Source organism: Camelina sativa, chromosome 14 (genome assembly GCF_030686135.1).
Source record: "Camelina sativa cultivar CO46 ecotype springtype chromosome 14, ASM3068613v1".
Lineage (NCBI taxonomy): Eukaryota > Viridiplantae > Streptophyta > Magnoliopsida > Brassicales > Brassicaceae > Camelina > Camelina sativa.
The window spans coordinates 32,591,002-32,617,401 of record NC_141893.1 but is presented as its reverse complement, the minus strand read 5'-3'; the positions used below and the strand labels follow the sequence as shown (position 1 = coordinate 32,617,401).

Sequence of the window (26,400 nt, the reverse complement as noted above, 5' to 3'; positions counted from 1 at the left end):
CGGAAATAAGGGCACCATTGGAAATCTTAGAGATTTATGGCATAAACATAGGCCAGATTTTTTTTTTCTTATGGAAACTAAACAATATTTTTCTCATTTGGAACCATTTGTAGGCTATTTTGGCTATAAAAATTTAAAAACAGTGGAACCTGTTGGTTGTAGTGGAGGTTTGGCTTTATTTTATAATAAAGATGATTTTAATATATCAATTTTATTGGCAACCAACAGAATAATTGATATTGAAACGGTTCATAATGGCAGAATTTTTAACATAACATTTGTCTATGGGGATCCAGTACCCAAAATTCATGATATGGTCTGAGAACGGTTATTGAGGATAGGTACTTTACGATCAACACCTTGGCTAGTTGTTGGCGATTTTAATGAGTTAACAGGGAATTATTAAAAACGTGGGGGTAAACTTAGACATGCGGCTTCGTTTCGTGCTTTTAATGGGATGATTCAGGACTGTGGTTTTCTGGAATTTCTGTACCTCGGGATTTCTTGTCATGGAGAGGCTAGCGGGATAAGAAACCAATTCGGTGTAGGTTGGACCGGGCCTTAGGTACTGAGGAGTGGCATGATCAGTTTCTGGATACGGTCACAGAATATTTGCCTATGATCACTTCTGATCACAAACCTCTGGTGGTTAGTATTGATGCCAAGCGGCCACGTGGGCGTCGGTCTTTTATGTTCGATAGACGTTGGATTGGTAAGGGGGGTTTGATGGAGGTTATTTCCGCTGGCTGAGGGAATGCTCGCGATCAGGAATCTCTTAGTTTTGTGGCCAAAATAGGACGCTGTAGATGGGCAATTTCTCAGTGGCGGAAGGCACAAGTTCCTTTTGGGAGAGAGATGATAGAGGATCTTAAGCAACAGCTGGAGATAGCTCAAGCGGATGATATGGTTGACCCGGGGGTGCTTTCGGAATTAACCTCTCGTTTGCGCGAGGCTTACAGGAATGAGGAGATTTATTGGCATCAAAAAAGTCAGAATCGGTGGATGAGAGTGGGGGATAAAAACACAAAGTATTTTCACGCCCAAACAAAGCAGCGCCGGGCTCGAAATCAAATATTTGGTCTGTATGATAGGAATAATAATTGATCTACGAAAGATGTCGATATTTGCAATATTGTTGTTTCATATTTTGAAGACTTGTTTACTTCGATTTCTCCAGTATCTTTCGAGGAGGCTTTAAGTGAGGTAGATATGGTGATAACGGAGGAGGTCAATGAGCGGTTAACAGCTCCGGTCACAGAGACAGAGGTTCGAAAGGTTTTGTTTATGATGCATCCGGATTTGGCTCCGGGACAGGATGGAATGACCATGTTAATTTTTCAGAAGGCTTGGGGTTGTCAAGGCGGATCTTGTATCCATGGTTAACCGGTTTTTTGAGGAGGGTGTTTTTTGATAAGAGTTTAAATCGTACGCACATCTTTCTCATTCCCAACGTAGCTAAACCAACCCGGATGGTAGAGTTACGTCCGATTAGTCTGTGTAATTTGGGGTACAAAATCATCTCTAAGAGTTTATGTCAATGGCTCAATTGGTGTTACCAAATCTTATCTCGGAGACTCAGTCAGCTTTTGTGTCCGGCCGGTTGATTTCAGATAACATTTTGATTGCTCAGGAGATGTTTCATGGTCTAAGAACTAACCCGTCCTGTAAAGGAAAATTATGGCAATAAAAACGAACATGAGCAAAGCATATGATAGGGTCGAGTGGGGCTTTGTCGAAGCTTTACTACGAAAAATGGGTTTTTCGGACAAATGGGTTTCCTGGATCTTGTTTTGTGTATCTTTGGTTGAATACAAGGTGCTGCTGAATGGTCAACCTAATGGCTTGATAGTTCCGGAGCGAGGATTACGTCAGGGTGACCCTTTATCACCCTATTTGTTTATCCTCTATACGGAGGTACTCATTGCCAATATTCGGAAGTTGGAGTAGGAAAAACAGATAACAGGGATCAAGGTTGTTAATAAATGTCCGCCAATTACACATTTATTGTTTGCGGATGAGAGTCTCTTTTTCTGTAAGGTAGATAAGGATCAATTGGGGTTATTTTGGACATCCTAAAGAAATACGAGGCGGTCTCGGGGCAACAAATTAACTTCGAGAAATCCTCAATTTAATTTGGACACAAGGTTGATGAAGTGGTAAGACGTGAGGTGCAGGGGTGCTTGGGATATCGAATTTAGGCGGGATGGGTTCTAATTTAGGGATACTTGAGAGCTTGGGAGGGTCTAAAACACAAGTTTTCTCCTTTGTTCGGGACCGCCTATAGATTCGAACGAATGGTTGGAAGGCAGAACAACTTTCCAGAGGAGGAAAAGAGGTAATGATAAAATCAGTTGCAACTGCGGTATCGACCTTTGTCATGTCCTGCTTCCGCTTGCCAAAAACATTCACGTCCAAGCTTACTAGTGCCATGGCAAATTTTTGGTGGAGTTCGGGGCAGTCTGGGAGGATGCATTGGTTAGCCTGGGAGAAGTTGTGTGGAAGTAAGCAGTTGGGTGGTTTAGGTTTTCGGAATGTGGACGATTTTAACTCCGCTTTGTTAGCTAAACAATTGTGGCGGCTGCTTGAGGCACCTGATTCCCTTCTTGCACGGGGTTTTAAGGGCCGGGGTACTATAGGAATTCAAACCCAATGGATCCAATACGCTCATATTTGCCATCCTATGGGTGACGGAGTATTGTTTCAGCTAGATCTTTGGTAAACAAAGGGCTTATTAAACGAGTTGGCTCTGGTGAGTCTATTTTTATATGGACTGATCCTTGGATACCAGCTCAATCCCCAAGACCAGCTTTGAGTAAGGGACTTTTACAGGACCCTTCTTTAACCATTTCTCATCTCATTGATCGCCAGACTAATTCTTGGAGCATGGATTTGCTATATGAGCATTTTATTCCGAAAGATGCTGTTTTGATCGGGGCTCTACCTTTGGGAAGTTCTCATTTGGAAGACTCACTAGGTTGACATTTTACAAAATCCGAGAAGTCTACAGTTAAATCAGGGTATGATACGGAACGCTTGGCAAAACAAAAGTCCTCTCAGGTTTCTCATTGTGGGCCGGATATTACCCCTCTCCTTGCGGGCGTTTGGCGGGTGGCTTGTCTCCCGAAGATTAAGCATTTCATGTGGCAAGTATTATCCGGGTGCATATCGGTTTCGGCAAACCTGAAGAGGCGGGGCATTGATTGTGATTCAGTTTTTGCTAGATGTGGGGCTGACGAGGAAACAGTTAATCATGCTATTTTTCGGTGTCCGCCAGCTCGACAGGCTTCCGCTTTAGCTCAGGTGCCGGTTGGACCAGTTTCTTTTCCTACAGCCTCTTTGTATGCTAATGTGGATCATTTTCTGGATTCGTCCAATCCGGGTTCTCAAGTTGCGGCTTTTCCATGGATTATGTGGTATATGTGGAAGGCAAGGAATGCTCATGTTTTTGAGAATCTTATGGATAAGCCAGAGGATGTCGTCAGATTAGCTTCTGTGGAGGCGTCTACATGGTTGCAGGCTCAGACAGAGGATGTGGATGACGATTTATCCCGGGCTTCCAGCATCTCTAGTGCTCGAGCACCGGGTGCGTAGGTCATCTGCCTACAAGTGTTTTCTCAAGATACAGGTGTTTTGTTGATGGCTCGTGGAAAGCGGGTGACGCTTTTGCGGGAGCCGGCTGGGTGTGTTTATCCGCTCAAGATGGTTTGAAAACGAGGGGAGCTGCCAATTTCCGACGAAGTCTTTCCCCTTTGCATGCTGAAGTAGAAGCTTTTATTTGGGTCATGCAGTGCATGATTGGTCATTACTATCGAGATGTGGCTTTTTATACAGATTGCTCAGACTTGGTGAAGATGGTGTCTTCTCCTCAGGATTGGCCGACCTTTAAGACATACCTCGAAAATATCAAGATGGACAGGGGAGAGTTTTCTTCTTTCTCTTTATCTCTAATTTCTAGAATTGCTAATGTAAATGCAGATTCTTTGGCACGCCAAACGCGTACTTCTTCGCATCATGTTTTGTTTGTAAACGATTTTTCTATAAATTGGCTCGCATGAGCTGATCTTTTGTTGTTAAAAAAAAAATTGTGATATATTTTTGAAAACCACATCTTTTGATTTATTTATTTTTTGAAAATCTAAGCATGGTCAAGCTTAATTGATTATCTCCGTTACTCATCTATGTAAATACTTGAGTGTGAGGTTTCCTTTAATTTTAAAAACACATTCAAATCTAATGGATATTGAATTGAGGATGAAAATTGTATGCATGTGTGTGCGTGTGTAGTATAATGTATTATTCACATTGGAAAAAGTGAGTAACGTCCGAATTCTGCATAAAGAATATCTCCCCGTAATTGTTAAGTCAAAACATAATTTAGCAAGTGGATATAAGTTAACACAACTACACAAAGTAGCACCATAATCTCTATAATTACTATATATATAAAAACATCTTGTTGTTTCCTATAAGAATTAAATCATTACTAGAAACTAACTAAAAAAAAAAGAAAGATTGATCGATCAATGGGCAAAGTTATCATGCTAATAGCGTTTGTCGCGGTTCTCTTGCTAATCTTTATCATATGGCTAATTCACTGCGATAACAAAACTAAGAAAGATGGAGGCAAGATTGTCTCCCGTTCAGCTATGACGACAATTTTGGCGGCTGACTTATCTCATCAACAACAACCTATGTGTGTCTCCACTGAATGCTTACTAAACCCTAATCTATTTTTTGGAAAACAAATTATCCTAATTCTTATTTATATGTAATCTTACAGTCGAGATAGATGCATAGTTTTTTGTTTCTTTCTTTTTGTATAATCCAGATCAGCTTATCCGGTCAGCTTTGGTTGAAACACATCAAAATATTATAGAATGTGTTTCTTTTCAAATTATATCAACTAAGATTATAAAAGCTGGAATTCAACAACTAGCAGTGGCCTTTTACAAATCCCTCCTCGGAAGCAAATGACCAATACAAGCCCCGTCTACTGATGTGATTGCAGATATTGTTCAACAGTGATGCTCTGAGTCTGCGGTACAGATTCTCTCGAGTCCTTTCACCCTAGAGGAAATAAAGTCAGGGTTCTTCTTGGATCCAGATGGGTATAGTGCAGAATTCTTTACTGTTCATTGGGACACAGTCGGAACTGACATGATAGCAGCGGTTATGGAGTTTTATCATTCAGGACAGATCCTCAAACAATGGAATACTACTTTGCTGACATTGATCCCTAAAACGCCAAGTGCTTCAAAAATGTCGGAGTTTAGACCTATTGCCTGTTGTAACTTCGTTTACAAGGTGGTGTCGAAGCACCTGGCTAACCGTCTCAAGGCAGTGTTGCCGGACCTTATTTCCAACACTCAATCTGCCTTCACTCCGGCAAGACTTCTTGTCGAAAATGTATTGTTGGCAATGGAGCTGGTCCAAGGATATAATCAGAAAACTATTTCGGAGAGAGGCATGGTAAAGGTGGATTTAAAGAAGGCCTTTGATTCAGTTAACTGGGATTTCATTTTATGCGTCCTCAGGACGATGGGTTTCCCCCACCACTTCGTTAAACTCATAATCGAATACATCACTACAACCTCATTCTCGGTTTCCATAAACAGTGAAAGTTGTGGATATTTCAAGGGAGTTAAGGGTTTGCGTCAAGAAGACTCTATCTCTCCTTACCTTTTCACGCTTGCAATGGAAGTTCTAACCCATATGCTGAACAAACAATATAACAACAATTCCATTGGTCATCACCACCAAGCGTTGATTCCTCAGGTAACACACTTGGTCTTTGCAGATGATATAATGATATTTTTTAATGGCAAGAGGGATTCGCTTGCGAACATTTTAGAAGTGCTAAAGGATTTCTCTGTTTTGTCTGGTTTATCCATGAACAAAGATTAAACGGATCTTTTCTTAGCAGGAGTGAACCAGGATGAAACCTTATGCATTGGCACGCTTGGTTTCAACCTCGGTTCACTCCCTATTCGATATCTTGGTCTCCCTCTGATGCATAGGAAGCTTCGAATCTGTGATTACAGACCTCTGTTAGACAAGATCTCAGCCAAATTCTGTTCCTGGTCTGCCCGTGCTCTTTCTTATGCGGAGAGGAAAGCTCTGATTGTGTCGGTAATTTATGGCATTGTCAACTTTTGGGCTTCTGCTTTTATTCTGCCAAAAGGCTGCATCAAGAGCATTGATAGTTTGTGCTCCAGATTTCTATGGTGTGGTGATATCATTAAGAAACCAAATGCAAAGGTCACATGGCAATCTCTATGTCTACCGCATGAGGAAGGAGGCTTAGGTTTCCGATGCTTTGCTCAATGGAACAAAACCCTCTACCTCAAGCTTATCTGGAGACTGCTAACTGCCAGGGATTTTCTGTGGGCGGAATGGATGTGGAACAATAAGATAAAAGATGGGATCTTCTGGCAAATTGACGAAAAGAAGCAAACTTCATGGACCTGGAAAACTCTCCTTCATTTGCGGCCCCTAGCTCTTCAATTTTTACATTGTAAAGTGGGAAATGGCATGAAGGCAAGTTTTTGGTTTGATTGGTGGTCCCCTTTCGGAACCCTGTTGGAATTTCTGGGATATACAGGTCCATCTCAAACTGGCATTCCTATCTTTGGAACTGTGGCTCATGCTTGCACAACCGAGGAGTGGCTTCTATGTCCTGCAAGATCTCCGCAAGCTGAACTTCTGCAGATTCATCTGACATCAATACCTCTTCTAACCCTGAGCTGCGAGCCGGATCATTTTAGTTGGAAATTGAAGCGGAGGAACTGGATCAATTCAGCACAAAGAAGACTTGGAAAATCATGAGACAAAGACAAGATCCACAAAGTTGGTCAAGTCAAGTGTGGTTCAAAGGGGCTATTCCAAGACATGCGTTCATGATGTGGCTGATGCATCTTGACATACTGCCCACTCGTTCTAGGCTTGCTTCATGGGGAATGGAATTAGACACAGCCTGTTGCGTCTGTGGTCTACAACCTGAAAGCAGAGAGCATTTGTTTCTTCGCTGCAGTTTGAGTAAGGATTTATGGATGCAAGTAACAAAGAGACTGGGTTATAGGCCTTTTGTCTTTCACACCTGGACTGCTTTCTCAGCGTGGTTAGACAGTAAGGACTCCACCTCTTCTGTAACTCCCAGGCGTCTGGTGGCACAAGCGGTTCTATACACTATCTGGACTGAGAGAAATGCTCGACTTCACAACAGCATAGCAACTTCATCGCATATCCTCTTCAAGCTCCTGGACAGACAGATTCGAGATGCTATCCTTGCAAAGAAGCATCGGAAAAATTTCAAAAGTCTCTTGCAAGATTGGTTGAGGTTCATGTAATATACCACTTTTAAGTGGCGAATCTAGAAGAAAATATTATATGGGGCACTATTCAAAACATTGAGAACAAAATAATGAAATGAAAACAAAAACTACAAATATGGGGCATTGAACCCTGGTCTTAAGGTTTTGCATGGGGCACATTTTACCAATGATGCTAAGTAATCATTATGTGAAGCTGAACAACTGAACAATTATTAGTAAAGAGCATGGGGCACGTGCCCCACCTCCTAACACTCTAGATCCGTCCCTGTAGATATCCCTTTGCTTTTTATTTTTTTTCGGGCCATGGGTTATTTCTTTGTTTGCCAAGCTATTGTATTCGATACAATCGAGTTTCAGTAATGAAAATTCACAAGTTTACAAAAAGATTATAAAAGCTGGACTTGTACCGATTGATCGAGTAAATATACTTGTGATCCAGATATGAATTGGTCACTCAATTACTGTCCTATTTATGTATTTTCGAAAATATATTAATATCTCTAGCAAAAGTATGATTATATTGTTAATATTAAAATAAAACCCATATGTAATAAATTTAATTGGAAAAAATAGTTGACCAAGTAAACAAAGACAAAATATATATGTTCAATGATCCCTGTCCTGGCCAATACAAAATTTGCTTTAATAAATTTTAAAAATTGATTAATAAATTGTTTCTCAATTTAGGTTTGAATAAAAGAAAAAGGTAAAGCCAACTAATTAAATACCGGATTCCGTTTGAAATACAAATACAACCCAACACAAATTTAAAAGTCAATGGTTAACGAGAATTTCATAAAGGGTCATCATCTCTATATATACATATTTCGTTGTTTCCTTATCTGACAGGTGAAAAAACATAATTCACAATTACGGAGTAATTTATAAAATTAACTCCTTGATCAAATATGAGTCCTGTGGCGATTCTGTTCATAGTGTTTGGGGCATTTCTCTTGTTTTTGTTCATCTTATGGCTTATCCACTTTCTCTACCACAAAGCTAAGAAGGATGGCAAGGAAAGCATCGCCTGTCTCGGCAGCGGTTACGGTGGCGAGTTCGGCGGTTGACTTTAAACTTACCGTGGCAACATGCGATTTTATTACTTTGTTGGAAACTTGGAATGTGCAGTAACTTTTATCCATACAAGTTCTTTGTTTAAATTTGTTTGTTTTGAAGTATCATGGATTTTTCTATGTACGTACTTACGCAAAAGCGTCTATGCGTGTGCTTGTGTATTAATTTGTGTATAATATATAAAAGTTTAAACTATTTTCTTGTAAAAATTACCAACTGAGTGGTGGTCTAGCTAGTGGTTTTAAGAATGTCAACTCAAGATCCAAGTTTAATTCTACTTGGGAATATTGATTCACACCTTAAACGTGGTATTATCAACGGCTGTTTTTGAACACCGGAGAAAATTATGGGCCAAAGATTCAGAACCTTAACTGTTTGTCGAAACAAAAAAAAAACAGAAAAACCCGGAAAAATTGATTGAGAATTGAAAGTCTCGTACTAGTTAATAATTTACTTTAAGAATTTAGTCCAATATATCAGAAATGATTTAGTATATGAGCCAAAGACTAAGAAAAGCAGAATGGTTAAATCACAATTCTCAACTAGCTTGGCATATTTTATAATTTTTGTTAAATCTTGATACACGTTTACCAATAAAATAAAACCAAAATACCCTTAAATACTATAAAAATCATAAATACAAAGTCAACGAGACAACTTCCAAATACAAAAGTCTGAAAAATGGCTTACCTCGAAAAAAAGTCTTACTGTATATAAAAAGAAAATACTACACACAATAAAGAGAAAGATAGATCAAAATCAAGATTTAGAAATCAAGTAAAACAAAAACTAAAATGACTCCTTTGAAGATTGTGGACATAGTGATCGGGGTAATATTCCTGATCGTATTTATCTTATGTCTCTTCTACTATCGTTACAGCAAGAGTCATAAAGACGGCAGGAAAGAAAGCACCACCGGCGGCTGCTGCTGATGAAAACTTTAAACGTTTCTTCTAAAGATTTATAAACATTTGTGTTTTTTTGAAATATGTAAGAAAGTTATAATTTGGGTGTGTGTACGTGTGCGGGTGTTGTAAAGATGAGATAAACATATAAATGAATCAACATATTTGTTTTGTTTTGTTGTTTTTTTTCTCGACCTGTATAATCCACCAATGCCGGTCGTCGAAATATTTGGTAATTTCATTTGTTAATTAAAAATATCGATTCACCAGTCACCACTAAGTCTTCTTGAAAAAAAAAACTATTTGACACCTTTTATAGTAAAAATTCTACATTAAATTATTATTCTTATTAAAATTACAGAATATTCTATCAGAGATTTCTAAGTCAAAAGGCATATATATCTCAAACTACTATGTCATTAGAAATTTCGTACATATTTAAGAACAAATAAATATAAGTATATACAAACTTTCAATTGACGATACTAGCTGCTATCTAATTTTGAAACTAATAATTTCTAAATAATCTTAAACATGTTATAAGATCATATTTATTTTGAATGCTAAATAATTAGTAGAAGCTCTTAAATTATATTCAAGTTATCAGATCATAATACTGTAAGTTTTAAATGGTGAAAACCAGCTTCAGCATTATATTTACCTTTTCACAAGATATATATATAAATAATTAATATTCAGTCTAACAAAAATAGAATGAGAAAAGAAAAGATATCATGAAATCCAGCAGAAAATATATCCAAACTATAGCAGCATCAAAAAAAAAAACCTATAACAGCATCATCTAACTAGAAAATCTTTAATATACATGTATGCATAACTAACTTCCTCCCCCACAGCCTCCACCGCCACCACCGTGATGTCCACCACCATCGTGATGTCCACCGCCACCGTGATGTCCTCCAAAACCACCGCCACCGTGATGGCCACCAAAACCACCGCCACCGTGATGGCCACCAAGATGATGACCACCGTGATGGTGGCGGTGATGAGCAGAATCGGAGACAGTAGGAAGAGACGCAGCAGCGGCAGGATAAAACATGTAGCTACCATCACCATTGCTTGTACTTACCGCGCTGGTTCTCTGGTTGTTGAGCTTTTGTACAGGCCCATTAGTGTTACTCTCCTTCTTATTCCCCGTTACTATTGCAAGTATTATTGCAAGTAAAGCTAAGAAACCACCACAACATGCTATGATAATCAAAAAAGTTTCCATGATCTCTCTCTGCAACAAACCAAATAAAAGTAAAAAAAAAACTGTGAAACAATCACGTTTTATTTATTAACAAACTAATGCAAACGTATTTATACGTAGTTATTATCTATTAGTATCTGTTTATTTATTTTCTATTTAATTTGGATAAGGACTTTGGCCTATTGAGCCTATATTATAGGCGTATTTTAAGGGTATCACTGATAATTTGGTACAATATTTTAAATTTTTTAAAAACTTGAATTTGAGTTTTGTTGATTTGTTATTGACTTTACAATATTGAGTTATACTCTTTGTAAAACTATTAGACCAAAACATAAATTAATCAGAAAACATGAATTCTTTTTTTAAGTTGAGCTAATTTAATGAAAGATAAACTTCGGTTTTACAATATATATAAATATAGTTTAACCAATCTCCTAGGTATCCACCATGCAAATACAATTTTGATTTCGCATGTATAAAAAAGATCAATCAGAATGCTATGTATGTTTCTCTTATAAAGTCGATTTCCCCAAACTAAAGAAAATTAAAGAAGGCGCACGGTACCAAAAAAAAAAAAAAAATCAATAAATCCATATAGTAGAAGCATGGTTAAATAACTTCCTCACTCGCCGCCACCACCACCACATCCTCCTCCACCACAGCCACCACCACATCCTCCTCCATGATGCCCACCATCACAACCACCGTGATGGCCGGAGTCGGAGACAGTAGGGAGAGACGCAGCCGCTGGATATAACATGAAGCAGCCACCATCATGGCTTGTTGTTACATTTCTATGGTTTTTTGACTTCTGCGAAGGCCCATTAGTGACTGTGTTCTTCTTCCTCAAAAGACTTAACAACAACAAAACAGTCAAAACAATAATAATTAAACCACCAAAGCAGGCTAGGAAAACAATAAAATAAGTTTCCATGATCTCTTTCTCACTCTCTCTTTATGCAATACAGAAACAAGAATCGTATAAATAAACTTTAATAGTTCAGGTTTTGTTTCTTAACCAGTAAACCTATATTTTTAGTCATTATCCTTTCGCATGAAAAAAATCATTATCTATTTTCGATACGGATATATAGTTAGGAATCTTGATATTATCCCATTGTAAACCAAAAATATATCGACGCATAAAAAAAAACCTAAAAAGTGAAAAAAAAAACAAATGGAAATAGTTATTGTTAATTTGTTATTTCTGTATCAAATTAACTTCAATGATATATATACATATCGGTAATTCGTCTGCACAACCGCTTCACAGGCTTCATTGTGAAGCATATATACACAAAACCTCATCCATTTATTCGAAGCTAATTTTGCAATGGATGAAGATATAAAATCTTTTGAATCTTGACCTTTTTTTTAGTCTTTTCATTATTAAAATTCAATTTAAACACAAAACTAAAGGAGTATACAAATAACATATATAGATTGATGCATACATTAACATTATACACATATAAACCATAAATTAAATTACAACAACCAAAAAACTAAGTATCCCATGCAGAAGAGTAGAAATAATAACATCACAAATCCAATAGTTAAAAGTTTCGTAACAAAATAAACAATCAGACATTATATACATTGCAACATGAAGACCAACATTGCAATATCCTTTAAACAAGCAATATCTCGGTTAAGATCAGTCCAACCGCGAGATTGGCCGCTTTAACTTCCTGATGCATTGCTCCTATCTTTGTCGCAATAATCAATGAGCCATATGATTAAGATTACCATTACAAAGATAAGCGCTGCAGCCCCGGTAAGTATGACCACCCCCATCGATTGATTTTTCTCTTGAAACTAGATTTTGTTTATGATTTGTTTTTTTTTAAGAAGAGAACAAGATCTAGAAGTACACATATATATTTGGACGATGACTACTTGTATTAAAAAAATGAACCTCTTGGAAATATTCGAACAATTTGCCTGTAAAAGGCTTTGGTTTGATTGTATTGCATGTTTTTGACATAATCGTCGTTTTAGCTGCCAATTTGTAGTATGTATATTAAATAAATGTTTTGAAGTCTGTTTGACCTTCTTAGTATATATGTAAAGAGTTGTGAAGAACATGATGGACATTTGATATTGCAGAAATGGTCTTCTATTATTAACTCAATCTTGAAAATAAGAATTACACATGAAAAAATCTTAACACATAATTTTCACGTTACATACTTTTTCCAATTTGAAAATAATAAGTAAATGTTTTCAGTTAGTTTCTTAATTAATAGCAAGCTCAGCTAAATCATCGACCCATAAATAAGCCTTTCTTGCACCAAGCGAGCTGCCCCAGAGACCCCAGAATGAGGCTCACAAGCCATTGAAGAGATCAATCAAGTTATATGGCTTCATCAAATAAACTGGATTGTCATCAGTTTCAAGTTTCAACATTATCTTTACTTCTTTTCCGAAAAAAAAATTATCTTTTACTTTTTGTGAAAGGCATAGACAATTATTCAGATAATAATGTACTATGTTTAACATAATCAAATAAGAAAATAAAAAGAGAATAAATAAATCCAGTAAAAGCAATAGCACACACCTAATCAAATTAAATTTAAAAAATCTACCCAAATTTAATTAGCAACATCATCTAACTATAGAAATCGTTATACATAACTAACGCCACGGCCACCACCATGATGTCCAAAGCCGGCCAAGAGGCCAAGCAAGCCAAGCATTGGCTTGCAGCCGTACATAATAAATAGAAAATTTCGGCCGTTTTCAGTAAAAGTTTTCCTTAGGCTAGTGGTTAAGTTGTACTAACATTAACACTACCTCTGTTCGATCACCATGAGCTGCAATTAGTTTTTTTTCTTTTTTTGGCTTGTAGCCCTAAAAAGTTGAGCGCCGGCTCTGTGATGTCCCCCCACCACAACCGCCACCATGATGGCCAGAATTGGAGACAGTAGGAAGAGACGCAGCCGCTGGATAATTCATAAAGTCACCATTTGATGCAGCGTAACTACACACTTTCCTGGGCTGAAGCGAGAGTTCTAGTTTTGGTTTATTTGTGGGCTTTTGGTTGTTTAATTATTTCCTTTTGTGTTCGTTAATTTACCTACATTAGCTTAGGGTTTTTATTTAGTTTATTGCACAAGTAGTATAAGTAGAGGATTTGGAGCGTTATTGTTTTTTGGTTTTTGATTAATAAAAGAGAATTACTTTTTCAAACTCTTGTTCGAATTCTCTGTTCAAACAAGAATTATCGACAAGCTACTAAAGGTTCTGCAGATCCTAAGTTTCTTGTCTTTTACGCTTCTAGCTGCTACATTAGTTGGTATCAGACTCAGCAACGTTCTTTCACCATGCCTCCGAAAAAGATTCAACAACAAAACCGTGACGAGCAGACCTCTGCTTTCCGTGAGGTTTTCACTGAGTTTTCTCAGGATCTAAGGCAAATTATGCAAGATTCTGTTGCAAACACTGTGAGAGCTGTGCTTCAAGCTCAGGCTCAAGCACGACCGATACAACCTAATCGGAATGATCCGGTTTTTGATGCAGATTCTGAAGGGGATGATGACAATCCGTTCGCCGGGGGAAACCAGCAACATGGAAACCAGCAACGAGCATTAGGTGATGTTCTGGGAGGAGAAAATCACCGTTGGGAGTCGGGTTTTCGACTCGATCTTCCGGAGTTCTCGGGCAGCTTGAAACCAGAGGAGTTTCTTGACTGGCTAAGTGCGACGGAGGAGTTATTAGACCTCAAAAGTGTCCCTGGTGACAAGCGTGTGCCTCTTGTGGCAACAAGGTTTAGAGGTAGAGCTTCGGCCTGGTGGCAACAACTCAAAGTCCAGCGAGTTAATTCGGGAAAAAGTCGTGTGGATTCATGGGATAAACTGAAGAAACATATGCGTCGTTACTTTCTTCGTTACAATTATGCAAGGACAGTTTACACCCAGTTTCAGAATTTGCGACAAGGAACTCGAAGTGTTGATGAATATTCATCTGAGTTTTTTTCTCTGCTAGCTCGCAACAGTTTGTATGAGGCAGAGGAGCACTCTGTTTCACGTTTCATTGGAGGTCTTAAGCAACAGATACAAAATCAGCTTTTGCTCTTTAATCCAACATCGATTTCTGAAGCACATCAAGGAGCTGTGTTAATTGAGCAGAATTTGCGTCCAACTCCTGCACGGAGTTCATCTACCCCTCGTTTTCGATCTGTTACTAATGGGGAAGCTAGCCACGCCATTAAAACAGAACAGCCTGCATTGTCTCCTGCTCAAGATGTTAGTAACACAACCTCGACAATGAAACCGATACGATCTCTGACATTTAAGTGTTTTAACTGCGGGGAAACAGGGCATCGCCAAGCCTCTTATCCTAAGCGCGTCCTGTTTGGTGAGGAAGAAGTTATCTATGATGAAGAGATTGTTGATCACCCACAAGAGGAAGCCAATATACAAGTTGCAGGGGATACCGGTGTTGCTTTAGTCATTAGGAGAAATTTTTTAACCCCGCAAGCCATCGACGAATCTTGGTTGAGAACAAACATTTTTCGATCCAACTGTACAATCCGAGGGAAAGTTTGTCGTCTCATCATTGACGCAGGTAGTTGTACGAACATTGTTTCAGAAGAGGTTGTTGCTAAACTTGCTCTTGTCACTGAACGACATCCTACGCCATATCGACTTGCTTGGCTCAATGCACAAACTGATTTGCGAATTTCCAAGAGATGTCGTGTTCCTTTCTCCATTGGCACAAGTTACAAGGATTCAGTTAGTTGTGATGTGATACCAATGGATGCCTGTCATATTCTGTTAGGACGTCCATGGCAATACGATCGACGAACAATTCATGATGGATTTGCTAACACCTACAGTTTCAGCTATGAAGGAAATCGTATTACTCTTCTACCTTCACAAGATTCGGCTCCATCTTCACAATCTGACACAAACTCAGATCCAATTTCTACCCCACCAAAGTCTTCACAACCTGTGTTGTTTGTTAAGGCCACACAATTCTTTGAAGAATGCGAGAGGACTAACGGTGGAATGGCTCTTATTTTAAAACCTGTGTCGTCACCACTAAGCTGCGATGTGCCAACTGAATTCCAGCATATTGTAGCTGAATTTAGTGATGTGTTTCCCGAAGAACTGCCTTCTGGTCTGCCACCTTTACGTGACATTCAACATTGCATCGATCTCACTCCAAACGCTGCCTTACCAAATAGACCTCATTACCGTATGTCACCACAAGAGCATGACGAGCTGCGTCGTCAAGTTGAAGAATTGTTGTCAAAAGGATATTTGCGTGAAAGTCTTAGTCCGTGTGCGGTACCAGCTCTTCTTATTCCTAAGAAAGATGGTACATGGCGAATGTGTGTTGATAGCCGCGCAATTAACAAGATTACAGTTCGGTATAGGTTTCCAATACCGCGTCTTGATGATTTGCTGGATCAGATTGGGTCAGCCACAATTTTTACAAAGCTTGATCTCAAAAGCGGGTACCACCAAATTCGTATTAGACCTGGTGATGAATGGAAAACAGCCTTTAAAACTCGTGAAGGCTTATTTGAATGGCTAGTTATGCCTTTTGGGTTGTCTAATGCGCCTAGTACTTTTATGCGTGTTATGAACCAAGCTTTGAGGCCTTTTATAGGACGTTGTGTTGTTGTATATTTCGATGATATACTGATTTTTAGCTTGTCCCTTTCAGATCATCTCCAACATTTGCGTGATGTGTTGACAGTTTTAAGACGAGAAAAATTGTTTGGAGCACTCAAGAAGTGTTCTTTTGGAGTTTCGCAAGTTCTGTTCCTCGGCTATGTGGTGTCTCGACAAGGTCTTTCGGTTGATCCAGCTAAGGTCGAATCAATTAGTTCTTGGCCAACTCCACAAACGATAACAGACGTTAGCAGCTTTCATGGTCTTGCATCCTTTTATCGTCGCTTTGTTCACCATTTTAGTAGCATTATGGCACCTATAACTGACTGCATCAAGTCGACACCCTTTGTATGGACCAAAGCTGCAGATGATGCTTTTCACGTGATTAAGACAAAGCTTACAACAGCTCCGGTTTTAACACTTCCCAACATTGACATTGCCTTTGAACTTCATTGTGATGCTTCTAAATCAGGAATTGGTGCAGTTTTAAGTCAAGAGGGAAAACCAGTGGCATTTTTTAGTGAGAAAATTGCAGGTTCACGTGAGAGATATAGTACGTACGATGTCGAGTTATACGCTGTGGTGCAAGCGGTGAAACATTGGAGACATTATCTTTTTCACCGCGAGTTTGTCTTATACACAGACCATGATGCTCTTAAACATATGAGTTCTCAAGATAAGGTATCCTCACGACACGCTGCTTGGTTTTCTTACCTTCAACAATTCACTTTTGTTATTAAGCATAAGGCGGGAACACTTAATCGAGTCGCCGATGCTCTCAGTCGTCGTCATGCTTTGGTAGCTTCGATGCATGTTTCAGTTATTGGCTTTTCAGTTCTTCCCGATTTCTACCCAGTTGATCCTTTTTTTGGAAAAATTTGGACTGATGCTCAACGTGGAAACAGTGATGTCTACGTTATTGTTGACGGGTTTTTATTCAAGGGATGTAGACTGTGCATTCCAGATTGTAGTCTCCGCTTACAAGTGATTAGAGAACTCCATGGTGAAGGACATGTTGGTAGGGATCGCACCCTTCAGTTAGTAACCACATCTTATTTTTGGCCGACATTACGACGTGATGTTGAACGTTATATTGTACGATGTGGAATTTGTCAAGCTTCCAAGGGACATGCCTCCAATGCAGGATTGTATCTACCGTTACCAATCCCCTCTCAGCCTTGGACCGACATAAGTATGGATTTTGTTTTAGGACTCCCTCGCACTCAACGTGGACATGATTCTATCTTTGTTGTGGTTGACCGATTTTCAAAGATGGTCCATTTTGTGCCTTGTAAAAAACCACTGATGCAGTTCAGGTCGCGACGTTATTCTTTCGCGAGATTTATAAGCTACACAGCCTTCCTCTTTCAATTGTGTCAGACCGGGACTCACGATTTCTGAGCCACTTTTGGCGTTCGTTGTGGCGTTTACTTCGGACTAGTCTCGACATGAGTTCTGCTTACCACCCACAAACCGATGGTCAAACTGAAGTCACTAATCGAGCCTTGGGTGATCTGTTACGGTGCTTAGTTGGAGATAACATTCGTTCTTGGGATTCTGTTTTGTGTCAGGCTGAATTTGCACAAAATCATGCTATTAATCGGAGCACGGGTTATAGTCCTTTTCACGTGGTTTATGGTTTTATGCCGAGAGGTCCAATTGATTTAAGTATAGCACCAGATCGGACACGTTCTCATGGAAGGGCTTGTGACATGATTGGCAATTTTGCAAACATTCACCAACAAGTCAAAGCCAATTTGGAAGCTGCTTCTTCAAAATACAAAGCTGCTGCCGATTCACACAGACGTGATGTTCAGTTTGTAGTAGGTGATAAAGTTTGGGCTGTCCTCACCAAAGATCGTTTTCCGTCAAACACTTATAATAAGTTGAAAGCCAGAAAGGTCGGACCATTAGAAGTGCTTGAGAAGATTAACAACAATGCTTATAGACTCCGTCTCCCTCCCCACATGAACACATCTGACGTTTTCAATGTTAAACACTTAGTTCGTTATGTGGCTGATGAAGAGGATGAAAATTCGGGGACGAATTTTTCTTTACCCGGGGCGACCTGATGCAGCGTAACTACACACTTTCCTGGGCTGAAGCGAGAGTTCTAGTTTTGGTTTATTTGTGGGCTTTTGGTTGTTTAATTATTTCCTTTTGTGTTCGTTAATTTACCGACATTAGCTTAGGGTTTTTATTTAGTTTATTGCACAAGTAGTATAAGTAGAGGATTTGGAGCGTTATTGTTCTTTGGTTTTTGATTAATAAAAGAGAATTACTTTTTCAAACTCTTGTTCGAATTCTCTGTTCAAACAAGAATTATCGACAAGCTACTAAAGGTTCTGCAGATCCTAAGTTTCTTGTCTTTTACGCTTCTAGCTGCTACATTACCATTGCTTGTAACAGTCCAGCTTCTAGGGTTGTTGGGGTTTTCAGCAGTCTCATTACTAGCAGTCTTCTTCTTCTTCCCCGACCAATCACATAATAATAAGTTTATACCAATCAAAACAATGAAAACGCAGGCTACCACAATAATACCATAAACTTCCATGATCTCTCTGCCATAAGAAAATAAGAATCGTATCAACTTTTTAAAAAATCACGTTTTCTTTTCTTAACCAATACAACCCTATTTATAGGAGTTTAGGCAAGAAACATATAATGTAGTTAAGTAATTAACAAACAATTATCCAGAGAAAAAACAAAAACGTGAATAATAAACTCCAAGAAGCAAATAATTACTATTAATTACGAAGTAAAAACAATTGGTGGTAATTAACTCCAAGAAGAAAACTCATACCTCAATAACAGAGCTTGGCTCAGAGATGGAACAAAACCTCTTGCACCACTTTACTGAGAAGTTCAAACCCATTATTAGATGCATATATGTGGAATATGCCAAAATTAATTCGAAAACATAGGAACTGATTCATAGGAGGAGGATTCAGGAGCTCACAGTTCATTTTCTGGTTAGTGGTAGGAGGACAGGAGTTGCGAGACATTCGGTTTTACAAGGTGACCCAAGTGAGCTTCTTGCTCTCTGTTTGATGAAGTAAAACTCAACGTGCTTGCATGTTGCTTCACTGAAAACAACTTCAATGGCTGACACAAATCAACTCCATTTCCTTTCCAATCATCTTCAGTGTGAAAGCTATCTCTTCAAGATTCAGATGAGATTCATCTCCTGAAAGAAAATTATGTACTTGGCCCTGTAAGATGATCCAGCTAGACCCAGGATCCTTCTTTATTCTTTTCGATTTCTTGATGTTCCTTATCCGATCACAGTCTCCGTTTTGCCCAACAATTGAATACAGCTGGGACAATACCACATAAGGTGTTGCACTATCAGGCTCGAGTTCGATTTGTTTCTTAGCAGCAAGCTCTGCTAGATCGACATGTAAATAAGTTTTGCTGGCACCAAGCAAGCTGCCCCAAACCCCGGAATGAGGCTCACAAGGCATTGAAGAGATCAAGTTATATGCTTCATCAAGTAATCCACTTCTGCCAAGGAGATCAACCATGCATGCATAATGATCAGGTCCGGGTTCAATGCCGTACGAGAATTTCATTGATTTGAAGTATTTCCATCCTAAGTCTACGTATCCAACATGAACACAAGCAGATAATACAGCAAGAAAGGTAACGCCATTTGGCTCTTTTTCTCTACTTTCCAATATGGAAAACAACTCTAGAGCTTTCTTCCCGAAACCGTTATAGGAAAACCCGCTGATCATTGTGTTATAAGAAACAATATTAGGCTCACTGATGCATAAGAAGATCTTGTAAGCGTCATTTGTGTTCCCGCATTTGCAATACATTGATACCAAAGAATTCTGAACTGACAAGTCACTCGCCATGTTCATCTTCACAGCTCTACCGTGGATCTGAAGTCCTTCAATTAAATCCGCCAAACTAGCAGTTGCGCTGAGGACACTACTGAAAGTGTAGGAATTTGGACAAACCTCTTTCTGGAGCATCTTAAGAAACCAGCAAAGCGCCTCCTCATAATATCCATTGCTCACAAATGCAGATATCATAGCAGTCCATGTCACATCGTCCTTCTCAGGCATCATTCTAAACAACTCTACACATTTAGAGATTTCTCCTTTTTTAGAAAATCCCTTGATCATACCTGTGTAGGATACCAAGTCTTTATCTGGCATCTTCTCGAAATGTTCATAAGCTTCAGAAATTTCTCCGCGCTCAACAAGACCAGTGATCAAGGAATTCCAAGAAACAGTGTCTTTATTTTTCATTACGCCAAACACTGCTTTGGCCTCTCCCATATAACCAAGCTTAGAGTACACTGAAATCAACGAACTCCCTAGAAACAGATCAAACTCGAGAGGCATGCGTGAAACTAACCCATGAATCTGACTTCCTTCTCGATATCTGCCAAAATCACGACAAGCTTTAAACATGACAGCCAAAGTGTTAGAATTAACACTGACATCCCCTTCCCTTCTCATTCTTAAAAAAAGACCAAACCCATCTTCAAAAAAACCAGCTTTAAAATACCCATCAATCATAGCAGTCCAAGTAATCACATTTCTCTCAGGCATTCTATCAAAAAGACTTCTAGCATCAACAAGTCTCCCCATTTTGCAGTACCCATCAACCATAGAGCTATTAGCTACTACCTCTCTCACTGCCATACCCTGAAAAAGACGAACAGCCTCGTTCCACTTCCCTGCTCTCAAATACCCTTTCAACAAAACATTCGAAGCAACAGGATCACGAAACTTCACAGGTGTCTCAGCATACAAAGACTCCGCCTTGTCAAACATCCCTGCCCGAACAAAACCAGTAATCATCGCCGCGTAAGACACAGCATTCTTCTCAGGTATACTACAAAACAATTGAAAGGATTTTCCCAAATCACACTTGTTTTTAATCATAGCCGTAACCATCGCGTTATAAGAAGTTGTAGCTCTCACAGGCATTTCATCGAACACTTGCCATGCTTTACTCATCTCACCATTCTCCGCGTATGCAGAGATCATCGCATTCCAAGAGACTATACTTCTATGCGACATCTGTCTGAAAATAGCTTCAGCTTCTTGGAGATTCCCATTTCTAGCGAGCTTCGAAATCTGAGAATTACATTGAAAGATAGCAGTGCTCGTCCTCGTGTCGAGAAAGTTTGGATTTTTTGGGGTGATGGGATCGTGGTTAGAGAGAGCAAGCGTACAATTACATCTGAGACAAAGGCTGTGTCTGTAAACTAGCACGTTCTTCGAAATCGACCTCATCACTGTTGACAATTTAGCGATTCCAACGGATGAGAGGCAGAGACAGAAATTAAAAAAGCCGGGAAAATATTTAGGGTTTTAAATCTCTATTTATATAAATACTAATTTTTGTTTCTGTGCAAGTTAATTGACAAATATGTTTTTCACATACAGCCATAAATATTTCTCAGCCAAATTTTCAATATCAAATGTAAATAATTAACAGAGATTGTAGTATTAATCGACATTTTAATTTTTAAATGCAAAACACAAGTTATATTAATTTTGCAGCGATAAATACTTCTTGTTCTCTAAATTTTGTTTATGTAAATATTGTTATTTTGGTTTGTTTTTGTCAAAACATTTTTATTTATTTAGGATTCAATTGGTGACTAAAATTTAGAAAAAAAAATGAGGAAGAATATCACATTCCTCTCTATTCCACAATTTTTTTACCATTTGAAAATAATATTTAGTATAAGTTCTTCGTCAGTCAAAAAAATATAAAGAAAAATATTTTTTTTAAGAATGTAGAGGAATGTAAACAAAAAATTATTACTATCAAATGGTAAAAAAATTGTGGAATAAAGAGGAATATCACATTTCTCCTTGTTCTTTTCCTAAAATATGGTCATCAATTCAAGCCAATGAGTCTTTATCCGTAATTAATATTATTCTCTCTAATTCACAAAGATTGTCATTTTCAATTAAAAAAAAATTATTTCACAAAAAATGTCATTTTACATTTCCAATGAGTGTTTTAATGCTAAATTTTTTTTTACCCCTAAACTCAAAGCTATTTTCATTGAATTTAGATCATTCACCATTTATTAAATAAGAGCAAACATATATAATTCAAATTTTTCTTAATTTGTATGAAATGTGTTAAAATGACACTTTTTGTAAAACAGAGGACTCTGCTGGTGTTGTATACCAATTCATTATATCCACACTTATGAGATAAAGCCATAAACAATTATAAAACACTGGATGGTGGATATCCATAACCGGCCCATGCACGGCCCAGACACGGTCCATGTGCGTCCTAGAGTTTACGGCCCATGGCCGAAGGCCCATTGGCAACCTCCTTTGTACTTAGTCGGTTTAGTGTTTCCTAAAGTGATAAGGGTTTGTCCTTCACTATATATGTGTATGATTATCGAATACCTAATGAATAAGAAGACAAGAGAAAACCTCCTTCGATTTCTCTAGTTTATAACACGTTATCAGCACGACTTGTTCTAAAGTCCAACTGAGATAAAACCCTAAAACCCTAAACCGTCGCCGCCGTCTTCTCTCTTTATTCGTGGTCTGTTTCTGTCCGGGGTGAGTTCTGTTCGGCGATCGTTTCCTGTTCGTGACCAGTTCGTGATCAATCTTCGTTCGTGGTCCGGTTCAGTTCGTGATCAAGCTTTTATTCATAACTCGTTCGAGGTTCGAGGTAAATCCCTGTTCGTGACAAGCTCCCTGTTCGTGATCGGTTCGTGTGCTGATATTTTCCGAGGTTCGTGATCAAGAGAAGTAAAACCAAGGTCATTAGCTCCCGGTTCATATCCAGTCAACCCCAAATCGGTGGAAGGTAAATAATTCGAAAACTATCGGACATATACACATCGAACCTGACTTAAATCTATAAGAACCTTAAAATACTAAAATCGGATTGTGTGAGGTTTAGGGTTGCTAGATTACTTGCGAATTGAACAAATTACATCATGATTGAAATCTGGTTGTTATTGATTGATTGACTGCATGAAAGCATTGAACCTAGAAACCTAAAATCGAATTAGAGAGAAAATTAATCTGTTTGTTCTAGGTTGTTAGAATCGAAATTGTTCTATATTTTGCATGAAAAATCAAAACAAAAGATTAGGATAACTTCCAAATTAATTATAGTAATTATCCTAAAATCCTAGAAAATATTTCCTAAAAAACTTTGTGATTAGTAAAAAGGAAAATTTAAGAAAAAGGAAATTTAGTAAAAGGAAAACACTGCATGCTAGATTATATTTGTTGTCTAGGATTGTTGTTTCATTCATGATAAGCCACGAAAATTTGAGTATAAAAGCATGGCATGGTTCGGTCTCAAATACCGCATGACCTTTAAGTGTTTGTCATGGTTCGGTCTCAAATACCGCATGACCTTTAAGTGATTGGCATGGTTCGATCTCAAATACCGCATGGCCTTAAATTGTTGCATGGTACGGTCTCAAATACCGCATGCTAATGATTGGATGTTCGTTCTGTATTGTGCAGATGGCAAAGCTGAACAACCTTTCCTATGCTGCCCTTAATGCTTATGGAGACAATTCCTTGCAATGGGCTTTGGATACTAAGATCCATCTGAAATCAAAGGATTTATGCGAATGCATTGAGGATGGGGTTGAGTGTGCAGAAAAGGATAAGTACAAGGAAATTATGCATATACGTCATCACCTTGCTGAGAGTCTCAAGAACCAGTACCTCACAGTTGAAGATCATCTTGACCTTTGGACAGAGCTGAAAGGCGGATATGGACACCAAAAGACGGTGCTCCTACCAAAGGCTCAATTTGATTGGAAAAACTTAAGGATCCAGGACTACAAATCTGTGGATGAGTATAACTCAGAGCTATTTAAGATAGTCTCAATCCTAAGGTTATGTGGTACAGAGGTTACTGAGAAGGATCTGCTAGAGAAGACATTCTCTACCTTTTACTTCAATAACATACTGCTTCAACAACAGTATCGTGAAAACGGGTTTAAGACTTATGCAGACCTTATCTCTTGTTTGCTGCTTGCTGAGCAGAACAATGAGCTATTGATGATAAATAGTGCATTAAGACCTCCGGGTACAGCACCATTACCGGAATCTCACAAGGTTGATATGGCAAAGAAAAATCCCAACGAGCCTAAAGAGCCAAAGGAGACTAAAGAGTCTAACTATGTCCATAGGGACAAGTATGGCCGTGGCCGTGGGAGAGGTGAACGTGGTGGTCCTGGTCGTGGGACCTATCAAGGACACAATTTTGGTGGTCAAGGCCGTGGAAACCGATTCGGCTTCGGCCGGGGTCGAGGTAGAGGCCGCAGACAATTTAAACCGCAACATAAGACCAAGTCCACTTGCCATAGATGTGGTATGGAGAACCATTGGGTAAAGACATGCAGAAATCCTAATCACCTTGTTGATCTCTATCAAGAGAATTTGAAAAAGAATCCAGAAGCTAACATGGTTCATCTCGATGGTGAAGGTGATTTCGACCATGAGAAGGATGACCTATTGGATTATGAAACTTCCGATTGTTTAAGAGAAGATAATTAAACTCAAATGTGGTCTTGATTTACTTTTATACTTTATGCATTACATTTTGATTGGGTTATTGTTTGGATAATTATTTTGGTTTAAATTCAAATTTCCTTCAATATATTTTGCTTGTTTTATTACTTTAAAGTTTAAAACATAAATTCTTGTCCATTATAGAAATGGCTGAGGACAAGAACATCCTTGTGGTGGATAGTGGATCTAGCCACACAATTTTGAAGGATAAGAGATATTGTATTAATCTCATTATGAAAAATGTCAATGTTAGTACGATTGCGGGTATAGCAAGACTAATTGAAGGCTACGGCCAGGGTAATATTTTGCTACCAAACGGCACACATCTTAAAATAAGTGATGCCTTGTATTCACCCAGCTCAAAGAGAAGTTTATTGAGCTTCAAGGATATTCGTTTGAATGGTTTCCATGTTGAAACAAAGGGTGAAGGAAACATAGAGTTCCTATATATAACCGAGATCACCCAAGGACATAAGAAAGTCCTAGAGGCTATACCTGCACTAGCCACTGGTCTTTACCATGCTAAGATTGATATGATAGAAGCTAACTTGGAAATGAATAAGATGTTCAATGAACAATTCACTTTATGGCATGACCGGCTTGGCCATCCGGGTTCTAACATGATGCGTAAGCTTATAATGAATTCTAAAGGGCACACTCTTAAAGAGAGAAAAGTTATCCCTAAAAATCTCACGTGTGTAGCATGTGCACAAGGGAAACTAATTATAAGGCCATCACCAGCAAAAGTAAATAAAAAAACTTTGCATTTTCTGGAAAGGATACAAGGAGACATATGTGGACCTATACACCCTCCTTGTGGGACATTTAGATATTTCATGGTCCTTATTGATGCATCGACCAGATGGTCGCATGTTTGCTTATTGTCAACTAGAAACCTTGCGTTTGCTGGATTGCTGGCCCAGATTATACGTCTGCGAGCCCACTTTCCAGATTTTCCACTTAAGACTATACGTCTAGACAATGCTGGTGAATTTACATCCCAAGCGTTTAATGAATATTGTATGTCCATGGGGGTAAGTGTGGAACATCCTGTGGCACATGTCCATACACAAAATGGATTAGCTGAATCTTTTATTAAACGTATTCAATTGATTGCTCGGCCATTACTTATGAGGTCGAAGTTTCCTCTGTCGGCTTGGGGACACGCAATATTACATGCAGCTGAGCTTATACGCATCATGCCATCTAGTGAACATAAATATTCACCATCCCAACTATTAACGGCTCATGAGCCAGACATATCCCATCTAAGAACATTCGGGTGTGCCTTTTATGTACAGATTGCTCCACCACAGAGAACTAAGATGGGACCTCAAAGGAGGATGAAAATATATGTTGGATATGATTCTCCCACCATTATTAAGTATCTTGAGCCAACTACGGGTGATTTATTTAAGGCCAGATACGCGGATTGTCAGTTTGCTGAATCCGAATTTCCTATGTTGGGTGGAGAGAATAACAAGCTGGTCAAGGAAATATCATGGAATCAAACATCCTTAAATTGGCAAGATCCTCGGACTCTAGCATGTGATGCAGAGGTCCAAAAGATTATACATTTGCAAAAGCTAGCTATTCAATTGCCAGATTCCTTTGCTGACCCAAAGAGAGTAACAAAATCGTACATACCAGATTGTAATGCACCAGTACGTATTGATGTTCACAAGGAACACAATAATCAAGTTG

General features: G+C 38.6%; 2 protein-coding genes across 2 annotated transcripts; one reads left to right on the top strand and one right to left on the bottom strand.

Annotated features, from left to right (window-relative positions):
- The first annotated feature begins 6,821 nt into the window (after positions 1-6,821).
- LOC147928929 (uncharacterized) lies at positions 6,822-7,346 on the top strand. Its single transcript, XM_087486322.1, has one exon. The coding sequence runs from the start codon at positions 6,822-6,824 to the stop codon at positions 7,344-7,346; it is 525 nt and encodes a 174-aa protein (XP_087342448.1).
- An 11,038-nt stretch (positions 7,347-18,384) lies between these two features.
- On the bottom strand, positions 18,385-21,521 carry LOC104744149 (pentatricopeptide repeat-containing protein At1g53600, mitochondrial). Its single transcript, XM_087483376.1, has 3 exons — positions 19,110-21,521; positions 18,954-19,006; positions 18,385-18,711 (listed from the first exon to the last, which is right to left on the bottom strand). The coding sequence occupies exon 1, from the start codon at positions 21,403-21,405 to the stop codon at positions 19,249-19,251; it is 2,157 nt and encodes a 718-aa protein (XP_087339502.1). The 5' UTR covers positions 21,406-21,521; the 3' UTR covers positions 18,385-18,711; positions 18,954-19,006; positions 19,110-19,248.
- Positions 21,522-26,400: the final 4,879 nt, after the last annotated feature.